This window comes from Thunnus thynnus, chromosome 10 (genome assembly GCF_963924715.1).
Source record: "Thunnus thynnus chromosome 10, fThuThy2.1, whole genome shotgun sequence".
Taxonomy (NCBI): Eukaryota; Metazoa; Chordata; class Actinopteri; order Scombriformes; family Scombridae; genus Thunnus; species Thunnus thynnus.
The window spans coordinates 9,960,780-9,974,416 of record NC_089526.1 but is presented as its reverse complement, the minus strand read 5'-3'; the positions used below and the strand labels follow the sequence as shown (position 1 = coordinate 9,974,416).

General features: G+C 41.5%; 1 protein-coding gene across 2 annotated transcripts in view; it reads left to right on the top strand.

The window, feature by feature from the left end:
• ago3a (argonaute RISC catalytic component 3a) overlaps positions 1–11,329 on the top strand; it is a 37,741-nt gene extending 26,412 nt beyond the window's left edge. The window contains exons 9-19 of one of the 2 annotated variants that reach the window (XM_067600874.1): positions 182–301; positions 2,162–2,305; positions 3,215–3,348; positions 4,217–4,401; positions 4,869–5,028; positions 5,270–5,360; positions 5,560–5,754; positions 5,888–6,022; positions 6,593–6,694; positions 7,367–7,566; positions 7,704–11,329. In XM_067600874.1, the coding sequence (XP_067456975.1) occupies positions 182–301; positions 2,162–2,305; positions 3,215–3,348; positions 4,217–4,401; positions 4,869–5,028; positions 5,270–5,360; positions 5,560–5,754; positions 5,888–6,022; positions 6,593–6,694; positions 7,367–7,566; positions 7,704–7,812 (1,575 nt within the window). In that variant the 3' untranslated portion in view covers positions 7,813–11,329. The remainder of the gene's footprint in view (positions 1–181; positions 302–2,161; positions 2,306–3,214; positions 3,349–4,216; positions 4,402–4,868; positions 5,029–5,269; positions 5,361–5,559; positions 5,755–5,887; positions 6,023–6,592; positions 6,695–7,366; positions 7,567–7,703) is intronic. The other variant, XM_067600876.1, reaches the window with a different exon arrangement.
• The last annotated feature ends 2,308 nt before the right edge of the window (positions 11,330–13,637 follow it).

The following is a 13,637-nucleotide window of genomic DNA, read 5'->3' as shown; positions in this document are numbered from 1 at the left end:
TACAATGAAATTTGCAATGTATGATCTACTGGGCAGCTCCCAGCTGTGCCTGTTGTATTGTCTATATAAATATGAAGCAGGGCAGCTGCTCAAGTGTGTGCAGAAAATCTTTTCCCGGCTCAAATGATCAAAATTGCATGTTCAGCCTTTTGTTTAAGCTTTTGCCTTTGTTTCCTCGCAGGTGTGTAACATTGTAGCTGGTCAACGGTGCATCAAGAAGCTGACAGATAATCAGACCTCCACTATGATCAAAGCCACAGCTCGCTCTGCACCTGACAGGCAGGAGGAGATCAGCAGGCTGGTGAGTTCTGGAGACACCTGCTGAATCCAGGTCTTCTCTGTTTACTCTTACAGACAAGCTGTTTGAAATCACATTGAGTGGCAACTGTTGATGAGTAGGTTTTGTTTTAATACTGCAGTAGCCAAATATCACTTAAACATTAACGGACTATAAATTCAAGGCTGTAATAATTATTTAATTGCATACCTGACAAACATTTTTAAAAATTTTTTTAATGAGCATGCGCTTGAAAGGTGCTAACAGTAATTATCCTCTCAGGTGAAGGCATCGAAGGGCAGATTTCATTGCGAGGATATTAGGCATAACCTTCAGTGCCTTTTGATGTGCTGTAAGAACCTTATAGATGGTCAGCTTTTGCTTCGTGGCCTCTCCGTCCAAGCACAGACAACGTTGAGTGAGCTCGAAGTCTGCCTGTGCATCATATCCTTCCTAACTTGCATCTTATCTTGAATTAACCTCTGGAGGAGAGCGGATCCATTTTCATGCATATTTACTGTTGCATATTTAGATAAATAGCCTACAACTACATGGATGCAGTGAGTCCTTGTTGCATAATCTGTCATAACTATACTCTTATTATTTCAGTTGTATTATCTGAAACTGAAAATACTGACAATGAATTCTTCTGGTTCACCTTTTGACAACAGAGATCATTTAAAATTGCCCCATTTTAGCATTTTGTCATAATGTAAACTGGATTTTTCATGTTTGACTCACTATATGAAAATCCATAATAAGGAAACAACACAAAATTTTACTTTGAGGACAAAATCAAATGTAAAACATCTGTATTTCCATTTTTAAAACGTTGTTACAAACATTGATAATTAAAAAAAAGCCCTGTTTTTCATTTTCCGATCTTCATTTCAGAAGAGGAAATCGATTGAGACGAATGTACACGGATTCAAATAGCTTGTTTTGTACCCAGCTCTGCCAGATTCTCATTTTATATTGTTAACAGAGGCATGTCTGTGTGCTTATCCATCGCATTTGGCAATTACAAGGCAGGCCTACCAAGGGTCAACAAAATGCCAGAGTCGTAAGGGCTTTAATGTGTTTGATGCTGCTACCGTGTCTGCAGCTTTGTCTCTGGCCACGATCACATTAGCAGCGCACATTTAGTACCTGTTGTTACCATATTAAACCACGTCTCTCCCTATCTCTTCACTCAGGAGCAAAATGACTGGACTTGCTCACAGGAAATCATTGTAGACATCACTATGTGGCGTTTTCATTTAGATACACCATTGCTTGACACTGCTCGGTGTGGGTGGAACATCAGAGGTTCAGAAGGCAGTAAAGGACAGAACAAGCAGATAAGCTGGAACAATATAATAAACTCCATAATACATTTTGAGCTGCGGTCACAGTCATTTTGAAATTGGGTGCTGCCACCTAACATTTTTTGGCATGTCACCAATTTCCCTTCCATTTTTTTGTCTGTCTACCAAAAGTGACTATAAAATCATGAAAATGCTAAAAAATTTTAATTGGAAAACAAAAATAGCATCCAGAGGCATAACAGAAAACTGATACCCATACATACACCAAAAAATATCGAAAGCAATGCCTTGTTAGGATAACAAGCATAGACGTAAGGGCTATCTGTCAATGATGGCACTTGGCACAGAGACAAGCGCTGTAAAGATCATATTTTTTATGCAAGGCCCCACTAAACCACTGCTGCACTTTGGCTCCATTTAAAGGGGAATCAGAGCTGTGTCCAAATATGCTGATTTTTTTTTTTTTCACTATATAACATCCAAGAAATGATCTTCGCTAGTAATTCACAACGACTCATTGAAAAAAAACGTTCTATATGTACAATTAACATTTTTTTCTCTTTTTTTTTCCTCGCAGGTGCGCAGTGCCAACTACGAGGCAGACCCCTTTGTGCAGGAATTCCAGTTCAAGGTGCGCGACGAGATGGCCCACGTGACGGGGCGAGTGCTACCCGCCCCCATGCTGCAGTACGGCGGCAGGGTGAGCACAGAGCACTTTATGGTACCCTTCCTTTAAATCACGCCCATTCTCTCTGTTTGTCTGACACGCTGTCCCCTTCCTCAGCCTTTATTCCACCGTCTTTAAAGGGGAACTAACTCACTGGCTTCCGTTTGTACTTCATGGTGTCTTTTTTGCTTATTTTTTTTTTTGTGGTTGAGTCTTGATAGTGCAAGTTTTTATCCCTCTGCCGCAGAGGTTATATTTGAACAAACCTCAGGAAATTTCCAAATCATGTTTGAATAAAGTATTTGAGACGGCGGATCATATGGGCAGATATAACCAAAAACTTTGCAAGCATTCGCCTAAAAATAATTTTCCTTATTGAAGTCAAGAGGTAGGTTGAAGAGGTTTTGAAAAAATGGGATAAAGAAGAAACTTATTGAGACTGAACCACATTGTTGATTAACATCTGTCTGTCTGTCTCCTCTGTCTTCTATTTTAAAAGGTGAGGAGACTTATTGTACATTTGGGTGTGTGTATTATTGAAAACTACAACGTTATTATGCACACGACGTTGTGCGCCATACACACGCCTAATTACATCTTTCATACTGTAGATTGTATCACACTAGCTTTGCAATAAAACACAAGGTGGTCACAAAACTTGATATTTCTTCTTCTGATATGAAAGTTAAATGTTTCTCTGGTGAGAACGAAGACTTCTGGCACATGCATGTTTCTTGGAGTGAATCGTTTTTTTTTTTCTGTGTGTGTCTATTTCTGTACAAAAACGAATGTTAATACATTTTGGTGTGGCTGAAGAGTGTATGTTGGGTTCTATGGGTTCTCAGAAAGTGTGTGTTTGCGATCGTGTGCCTGTTCAAGCGTGAGTCCGCGTGAAAAGAATGAATGCGAGTGTTTGCCCACATAATCGTGAGTACATGTGGTGAGACTGCAATGTTGTTTCAGAACCGCACTGTAGCCACGCCCAGCCATGGGGTGTGGGACATGAGGGGGAAGCAGTTCCACACCGGGGTGGAGATCAAGATGTGGGCCATCGCCTGCTTCGCCACACAGAGACAGTGTCGAGAAGAAATCCTCAAGTGAGATCCTTCGCTAATGTGTTTTATTTCCTGTCTCAGAGATTCTGTTGATGCTTTGTGCACAGTGATGATGCTCGTTCAATGTTAATTAAGTATATTTATGAAAAAAATGAAATAACTTGGTAGACATTTTTCTATTAAAACCGTATATCTATTTCACCTTCCTCATTCATTTGTAATGCTTTTAGAGGAATCATTTATATATTTTTGTCTCCATAAACTGTAAACTGGCATGAATTAATAATTTCTGTTGCAAATGATTACTAATCTCTTATCTCAGCAGTGTGCAGATGGCCATGGCCGTGGTGATGTTTTATATTTGTTCTTTAGTAGTTGATACCAGAGGAATGGTGCAGATTAATAGAAAAATACATTAAATATGTCAGAGTTAGATGAAAGGATAGATATCATCTGTAGTCTCTGGCCAGATGTCAAAAACTTACCCTAAAAACTCACCCTGTGCTGCATTGCAGTTATTTAAAAAAGAAAAAACACTGGAAAATGGAAAAATACAGTGATACTGCTATTCAAGAGACACAACACTACAAACAAACACTTCACAACTTTATTATAGACTGTAAGTTTTATTTTTTTTATTTTATTGATTGTAGGAGAAAAACAAATATAAATGGTGATAAATGGTTAAAGAGATACATAAAAATAATAAAATGGAAAACATTTAAACTAATAAACTAATGTCAACATCTCCAGTATAAACACACAGTATTTTATGTTGCGCAGAGAATATTTAGCAGCGTCCATTCTTATTTTTTTTCAAAGCTGGACCACAGGAGGTACAAGCTTCCAGTTTTTCTATCACCATTCTTCCTGACTGTTTACCCTTCGCTCCCTTTCCTTCCTTGTTTAGGGGTTTCACAGACCAGCTACGTAAGATCTCTAAGGATGCCGGGATGCCCATCCAGGGCCAGCCATGTTTCTGTAAATACGCCCAGGGAGCGGACAGCGTGGAGCCCATGTTCAGACACCTGAAGAACACCTACGCTGGACTGCAGCTCATCATCGTCATTCTGCCGGGAAAAACCCCTGTCTATGGTTAGAAAACTGCTTAAAAATACATATTATATAAGAGTCCAGATATATTTTTGTGGTTAAGACTGTGAGGAAACATTAACGATTACTATTCTGGCAAGTGCTGGTGCAATATTTTGTCTTCTTTAGTTTCCTAAATGTATATCAATGAAGGAATCATTTCTAGTAGTTTTCTGCACGCTGTAGGAAAAAATAATCTTTCAGTTGTATTTTATACTCTTTATTGTTTGGATATTTTTCTCAGAGTGTGAGTCCTGAAATCCTAAAGTGCTTACATGTAGAATTGCTCTCCTATCTATTTATAATTAACTATGATTGAATTCTTGTGACGGTTACTTGTGAAGCTTTGAATAATATTGTTCATGGCCAAAAGAGTTGAATAGAATTCCACTGCTTTCCTGAGTCTCTGTGTAAACGGCTAGTGTTTGATGATTGCTTTTTTTATGTGTTTTTTTTTAAACCACCCATAGCGGAGGTAAAGCGTGTGGGAGACACCCTCTTGGGCATGGCCACACAGTGCGTTCAGGTTAAGAACGTGGTGAAGACGTCGCCTCAGACGCTCTCCAACCTCTGCCTCAAGATCAATGTGAAACTGGGAGGCATCAACAACATCCTGGTGCCTCACCAACGGTCAGTCATGCTCTTCCTCTCCTCATACACGGAAACGTTGCATTAATGTTTTTTTGGCTTATAATAGCTCGGACTGTCAACTATTATTTAAAAATGTTCATGTCCGATTATTTGTCACACGTACATGAATCTGTCCGACATTTGTGCAGAACACACACATTGTATCATACATGGAGACACTGTATACATTATGATGTAACTCAATATTAATTCCCGTCTTTGTTTATGTCTCGATCAACAGACCATCAGTGTTTCAGCAGCCGGTTATCTTCTTGGGAGCAGATGTTACACATCCACCTGCTGGAGATGGGAAGAAGCCTTCAATTGCAGCAGTGAGTTCCTCTTTCATTTTCCACCTGATTTGTTGGATGAACTTTTTAACTTTTTTGTTACTGTATCTGACATCACAACTAGCATTTCAAGCTGATATCTCATCTTTCTGTGACCTTCCAGCACGTCTGTGTCTCCTCTCGAATCCGTCATTATACCCTCTCACTCATGCTCCATCTGTTTCTCCCCTCTCTCACCCAGGTGGTAGGCAGTATGGATGCCCACCCTAGCAGGTACTGTGCCACTGTGCGGGTCCAGAGGCCCAGGCAAGAGGTTATCCAGGACCTGGCCTCCATGGTGAGGGAGCTGCTCATCCAGTTCTACAAGTCAACTCGCTACAAACCCACCAGGATCATCTTCTACAGGGATGGAGTTTCAGAAGGCCAGTTCAGACAGGTCAGTTCCCAGTTTCTTTCAGGTTTTTCAGTATTTTAACCATGAAGTTAATGTTATTGGTTGCCTAATAGAGAAACACAGGGAGTAGTTTTTATAAATATTTCATGTTGAATATTTTTCTCTTCCTCCTCAGGTGCTGTATTATGAGCTGCTGGCTATCCGTGAGGCCTGTATCAGCCTGGAGAAGGAGTACCAGCCAGGCATCACCTACATCGTTGTGCAAAAACGCCACCATACACGCCTCTTCTGTGCCGACCGCAACGAGAGAGTGAGTCCCTTAACACACACACACATGCTTGACACAGCCATGGTACCCATTAAAGTCAGTACAGTGTGTTATGTTTTAGTCCATATTCTTAATTATGCTCTCTGCCAGCACGTTAAGTACTCGGAGTGGGCCTCCTTATTTACCTTTTGTTGTCAGTTGGACTGTTCACCCTCCTAACCCCCGTAATTACATTCGATTAAAGCATTAGGGCCCAATACAAACCGAGAGCTCTGGAGTGGCACTCAAGGCCCCCGGAGTAAGACCATGTAACAACCTTGTTTTTAGTGCAGGCACTCCCGTACAGAGCCTTAAGCTCTCTGGAGCATTAGGCTTTTAATCGGTTGGTTGGGAAGCACTTGGTAAACCTTTGCCTCGGTCAGTCCATCAACTAGTCCTTTTATCAGCAATTAGAATTTTTACTTCCTTGCTTTGAAAGCTTTGTTTTCTGCCACTCCGTGTGTCTTCCATTTTCCGTTCTATTTGTTTTTGTCACAATGATGAAAAGTGAGGAAGAAAGATAACAATGAAAGGGAATTCGGGGCTAACTAACCTCAACTCTCCTTTCGTCAGGTTGGACGTAGTGGAAACATTCCTGCTGGTACTACCGTGGATACGGACATCACACATCCCTACGAGTTTGACTTTTACCTCTGCAGTCACGCTGGAATACAGGTCAGACCAACCTCTGTCTTCTCTGTCAACTCCGCTGCCTTTTCAGATGTATTGCATCACACTCTATAATCTATTGCATCGCCGCACATAGATAGTGACAGGATTCAGAAATAAAATGCCAACAAGAGAAAAGAGGAAATACTCCATGGTTTTTTTTATTTTTATTTTTCATTTTTTTTGTAATTATGTACCCAAATTAGAAACTGGAGGCTTTTTTTTGCATATTCATTTTCAGCTTAAAAGCTTGAAAAGTTTACTGAAAGGTATGATGAGATTTTATTGTTGCTGGTAATAACTTTGCAGAGCCAGATTTTGCAACACACTCTCCCACCAGTTCACACCTTCAACTCCTAAATTGCTTATGGGCTGTTGTTATTCTTGAAACTGTAATGGTATGTATACAATGGTATACATTATAGTTGGTTTGTGGTGCTGATATCACCCCTATAATAGTAAAATATCTGTTCTTCAAATATTTATTGTTCGACTGTTTTTACGACTTGTTTTATGTCTGAGTGTAGTGTAGTAGACATTGGCCTGAGGTTTTTGTATTATGTGAGCTGACCAAAGCCAATTCCTATAGGTTATGTTGAATTGGCATTGATGTATTGAATTGTCAATCCCTATCGAATGATCATAATACAAATGTGTTCTTTGATTCTCTTCTCCCAGGGCACCAGTCGGCCTTCCCACTACCATGTACTGTGGGATGACAATTGTTTTACCGCTGACGAGTTCCAGCTGCTCACCTACCAGTTGTGCCACACCTATGTACGCTGCACCCGCTCAGTCTCCATCCCCGCGCCAGCCTACTATGCCCACCTGGTGGCCTTCCGTGCCCGCTACCATCTGGTGGACAAAGAACATGACAGGTGGGGAAGGAAGAGATATGTTCGGATTGCATTTGTCATTCATTATTTGTAGTGTGCTCCTCTTTTTCCTGGCCTGCATTCCATTATTGTTTGTCGTTTGTCCATCATAACAGATCCTCTCCTCTCTCACTCTGTAGCGCTGAGGGCAGCCACGTGTCTGGTCAGAGTAACGGTCGGGACCCCCAGGCACTGGCCAAAGCTGTTCAGATTCACCATGACACCCTGAGGACCATGTACTTCGCCTGAGCTACACCAACCCTCCCCAAACCATTGCCACCCTTAACACACATCAACACACAGACACAACCATGCACGCCTGGCTTGCCAGTCAAGGAGTCCTTATAGGTGCAAGTCTCCCCCCCTCCGCCCCCCGCTCCCCCTTCCCACACACACACAAACACACACACACACACACACTGACACACACACACACACACACACACACGCCTAGTCAATCCGGACCTGACACTGTGCAGAGGAAAGCAGGGAGGAAGAAGGGGAGGAGGCACCCCCACACTGGACTGAGGATGCAAACGCTGCTTTAAAAATAAGAGAGGAACTCAGCACTATTATGCAATATTAAACCAGCCAACTAGTTTATTTCCACCCTTATCAGGCCCCCTTTTCATCGCCCCTCTTATCTGTTTTTCCCATCTGTCTCCTCTACTTGTGGCCTAGTGGGGTGTTTTCCTTGTTTATTTTGACTTTTCCCTTCCTAATGTCTACACTGCAGTTTGGCACAGTCTCTCTTTATAGTCTACGAAATCTGCTCCTCTGCCATCTACAGTACCTCAAGTCAGTTTGAGCAGCAGCACTTTTACATTCTGTCAGTTTTACTGTAGTTTTTTTTCGTTGTTTCTCCCCAGTGTTTGAAACGAGGGGGAGCAGAGAAGGAAGGGTCAGATTCTGGAGTTGTTAAGTGGTGTTTTGATTTGATTTCTGAATATTGTTATTTCATTGGACCTCACGTCCTCCCAGTTGCCACTTATTTTTCCTAAATTCCTCTTGTTTCCTTTCTTATTCTGTCACTTTTCACTAGTATGTGAAATCACCAGTACTTTGTATGGAGCGACTTGTTCTTTTTGAGCACACTGCCACCTGTTGGCTACGAGGTATAAATGCCCCCTTATAGTCACTACAAGGAGTTGTTGCCTGTAAGGTTTCAGATCAGTTTTGATTTATCTTAAGAAGTCAACTGTCACATTTAAACAGGGGCACAGTTTATATTGGCTGATATATCAATTGCTCAATTGCAGCCATCTATGGATTTTATTTAAAGTATAACACTGTTATTTTATTCTGGTTGTTATTTTTCTTCTACATTATGTGAAACATTTTATGATTCTAACTTTTTTTTTTTTTTTTTTTTAATCATTTAAGCTTATGTTTTTAATCTTAGCAATGGTCATGCATTCATTTCCCTCAGTGCTTTATCTCACATTTCCATCCCTTGTGTTTGAAATGGTGGGTAAATAGAGATCACGTCGATGGTTTCCTCTAGTGCAATAATCAGCTGAACGAAGGGAAGAGGATTTTAGGGGACATAAACGACTCAAAAGAACGGTTACATTTCATTTGGAAGTGAATGTCCTCGGGAAAGGAGAAAAGTTTGCCACTTGCAAGGCACTTTTATGTATTTCTCCTCTGTGAGATGATTGATCAGCATGTTCTATGAATTTGCCCTTGCTGTTGGGCAAAAATGGTGCAACTGCAGTTTTGGTGATTTTTCATGTTTTTACTTGAACTGAAGGATTTTATGCGCCTCTGTGGTTTGAGAATACTTTATCATCAATGGGCATAATCTCAAAATTCCTGATCATCAGTTTGCTAATGAGGCTGATTTTCTTAATTCCTAAGACTGACCCATTTTGGAGATCAAAGCTTTTCACCTGATGACAGCAAAGTGAAGTACAAAGGCCATAAAGAGGTAGTATTCAAGTGCCTGGTGGAAGTGTTTAATGGTCAAAAGCTGCATAACTTATTATGGGGATCCTGTTTCAGTGGGTAAAAGAATCATAGCATATTCCAGCGAATGGGCAGCATATTATAGGTTAAAGTTGTTTTTTTTGGCATTTTTGCCTTTATTGGACAGTGGGCAGCGAAGAGGCGGACAGGAAACAAGGGGAGGGAAAGATGCATATGAAATGAGACAAAGGTCCCTGGCTGGAACCGAACCAGGGATGTTGCAGTTATGTGGCATGCACAATGACCATTCGGCTACCAGGGCACTCCAGCATAAGATAGTTTAAAGCAAGAAAGTTTCACCCGATGCCTCTTATTCGTCTCAACACCTGTCCACTGACTTTTCTATACATCTCATTGAAATCATCCTAAGATCAATGTATTTATTATGTTTGCCTACACAGCAGTGTTAGCTGTTGGCTTTGCTTAGGAGCAGCAATCAAGCAAAGCAGATTGAGTTGTCTTTTGCTTAATCTTCACCATACATGGATCCAGCTGCTACAGTGTGTGTACCTAACGGGCCAGGTTCATGGGCACGGGGTCAGCCTAATCATAAAGTGATTCTTTCAATAAACTGTTTCTTTCAGTAGAAGTCCGGGACTAGTCTTATTCCTGTCCATGTAACCAGCCCAAAGTAAAAGTTGAGGCCAGCTTCAGAACAAAGCTGAGGAGTCAAGTGGATGACAACATTTGTACCAGAACTACAGCTGACTGTTGATTAGTACTATGAAATGTGTGTCTGGATTGCAGTCACCACTTCGCTCCTCTGTGCTGCTGACGGATCTGAAGCTCGTCTAGGGGGGGGGTGGGGGGGGTGTGTTTTTAAAAGTTATCTGCACTAAAAGAAGCATGTGTTTCGGGACTGAACACAGGCGTGGTGCTACTCTGTCTGAATTAGAATCTGAAGCTGAACTTCTCTGAGACTCTTTTATGAGTTGGTGGGTAGGTTAGAAAAACGGTAAACCTCACTCGCTGAGGGACACGGGAGGGTCCCACTGCTATGGTTGGCGCGGGAGCTCTAGATTAAGGATTTCACTCGGTAGTTGTGGTCACCATTGAGAACCAGTAAACGGTACAGTGGCGGACGTTCGAAGGCAGGGGCTGCCTCTTGGACAGCGAGGTATAATGTTAGGGTCCTGCACCGGCTGATGCATTTGACTACCTTTCATAGGCTAGCCTTCCAGTGTGGAAGCCTCATGATTTCACTAGTGTCTGAAAGCCTTTTTAAAAGCCAGATCAAAAGTATATTTGTACATTTTAAATTATGTAATGCACACCACTTATTTTTGCTAACAGAAAAAAATAATGTAGTCTAATTATTAATCTTAGTAATAAATGTATCATGATAAGTAACGGTTAAAAAGGTATAATAACAAAGTTTTATTATTGCAATAGACTGTCACTGTATAACGTATAGTGTATGTGTGAACAGTGGTGGGGTTGTTGAAACTAGTAACGTGTGTTTGGACTGTCATACTGTTATTGATAGGAATGTGGACTTAAACCGCCTCTTGCTTTGATGTTTGGAAAAAAAAAAAAAACTGCAAGATGTTGAATGCTTATTTCTCTCCTTTATTTTCCTCTAGATGTTCATACAGTCGGAGGTTTGTCGTAGAGGAAAGAATCTTGAAAGAGAAAATATTACATACTGTATGTGAACACCGAAAGGCTTTGTATTGAGATACTACATCCCTATTGTGACGACATATGGTAGAGTAGAAGTGGAGTCGATTGACATCTTGAGCAGAGTTTCCGCTCTCAAATGTTCTTGGGTTTTTCTTCAACTGGTGCTGATGCCTGCTCCTTATCAAGGGGGGAGAGTGAAAAGGAACGGGCAAGTGGTTTGGAAAGTGTTGTTGATCCATTTCAAGGATGAGTGTGATCCAAGTATAATGTAACAAGTGGTAGTAGTTCTCCATTCCTTTGTGTTAAAGCCTGAGGGGGGGGGGGGGGGGATTTACACCGGATTGCAACCTCTGTTGCTTTCTTCTCCTCTCTGCACCCGAGCCACTTCGCGCGCTCACAAATACAAAGAGTTAGCCTCCCGGTAAATCTGCGGTGTGACAAAGCCTGTAATCTTATTGTTGCTCTCTTTCCCCCCCCCCTGCTCCCGACCATTTACTCCCTGTGCCAGAGGACTACATTCCACGGCCGCACAATCCCATCCGATCCCCCTGGGAGGCGTAAGAAAGATTAGAGCTGAAGGACAATAGTGAGGTCTGGTCAGTAAGATATAGTGGGTTCCCTGATTCATTCAAGCATGTGCGATTCAGGAGGACTCAAGGCTGATAATTGATAGCTTTGTGAGTATGCGGCAGGTTATGTTGGAGGTTGAACAAGTCTGGAGGTTGTTTGCCAGAATTAGAATCCATTTCTAACTCGCTATCTCTGCTGTCTGTAATGGATGTTAAGTTTGTGTGTAAACTACACTCTTGAGGGCAGTTGAACACATGTTTACATAGCAGATGTGTTTGCCTCGCTTACAGCTGAAATGTCATCAGCTCTGCTTTGCAAATATTAGCTAGTAGAGAAGTGACCTAACATGGGCAAGACCATTTGGGCCTGTGGAAGTGAACACTTGAAGGGATTACAATGACATTATTCAATTTGCCTATTTTTCTTCAACAGACGTTTGTGTCACACGGCAGTGAAAAGTCTCGTTTGTCCTTCCAGTTCTATTAAAATTACTTGTTAGATTTGATTGAAATAAAATGGTATACTCGGCTCGTAGCTTGCAGCTAGCTGTGGCCTTTGGCGCTCAATTAGGACTGCTACGATAGAGAGATCTTTCGGTGGAAGCTGAAGAACAAACATTTTACCTACAAAGAAAAATGGTGAAGAAAAATAGCCAAATTAACTTTGAAAAAGGTCAGTGTCTCCCTTTTTTAAATGGAAGTGAAGGTGTATTCCATTTTGAGTAATCGATCAATATCTCTCCGATTTTGGTTGCTCTCTATTTGCAGTGGAAGGTAGCAATGGAGTGAGGAAAAAAAAAAAGTCCACAGAAAGTGCCTTTCCTCTTGATGGTGCTGTAAATTGAAAGATAAAAATGTAAAATCAAAGAAACAGAATCTCCTTTTCAAGAACACATTGCAATGCAGGAACGGCTGCATTTTACACACACTTACACTCACTGTACGTGTTTGTTTTTTAGAGATGGCAATGCAAACTCGTGTTTCATGTATTTAGACATTAAGCCTACATAGAAATAGAATATATGCCAAGTATATGGTTGTGGTTGAGCTTTTGCTTACTAGTGCATTTAGTGTCTTGGACCAATGGTGTCGTTGGTACAGTGGAATGTGCGTGTGGACGGGTGGGTGGGTGGTTTGGGGGGGGGTGGTTGGGGTCATAGTTGACACTAGCGCGGTGTGACACAGCCCAGCCCACGAATGACAAACATAGCACAGCACTTTAGAGACTGCCACTCTCACTCAGACACATAGCCAAGAGGTTTCAATCTCTGTCCCTCCAGTCCCCTTCTTCCTTCCTGAGCGGGAGGAGGAGAGGATCCAAACCTCAGTGCAAACGAGGAGTCGAAGGGATGTGTGTTACCAAACGAAGCAGTCTGTCATTAAAAAGTGTGCCTCATGCTCTTGTGACTTTGTTGCTGGCTCGGTTGAGTCAGCCTCGGGTGGTTGTTTTTTTTTTTTTTCCCTCTGAAACCACCACTTGACACTTTGTTACAGCTAGGGCTGGGTGTCAAAAAATGATATCAGTACCTTCCAGATTTTTGGCACCAAAATTTTGAAGCATCCCAAAGTTGGAAAAAAAAACAAACAAAAAAAACAAGTGGTCCAGAACTTTTTACAATAGATTCTTGCACTGAGGAATCAAGGTTTTCTTCTTGAAGGGCATTTTTACTAAGGAAATTGACATACGTAGAATCTAAAAGGCAGAAAAATAATAATTAAGTCTGTTGCACAGTGAAGTATGCTTTCATTCAAGTGTCATTTTTCCAGCACGTATAGAGGTGAAATTAACAGAACCAGTGTCAGTATTGAAACTTTCCTTGCGATGCCCAGCCCTAGTAGCAGCCCATGGCATTCTCTCATCTTAGTGCAATGCCCTGCCATGTGTCTTGTCCCTAATGGAGGGAATGTGTGCCC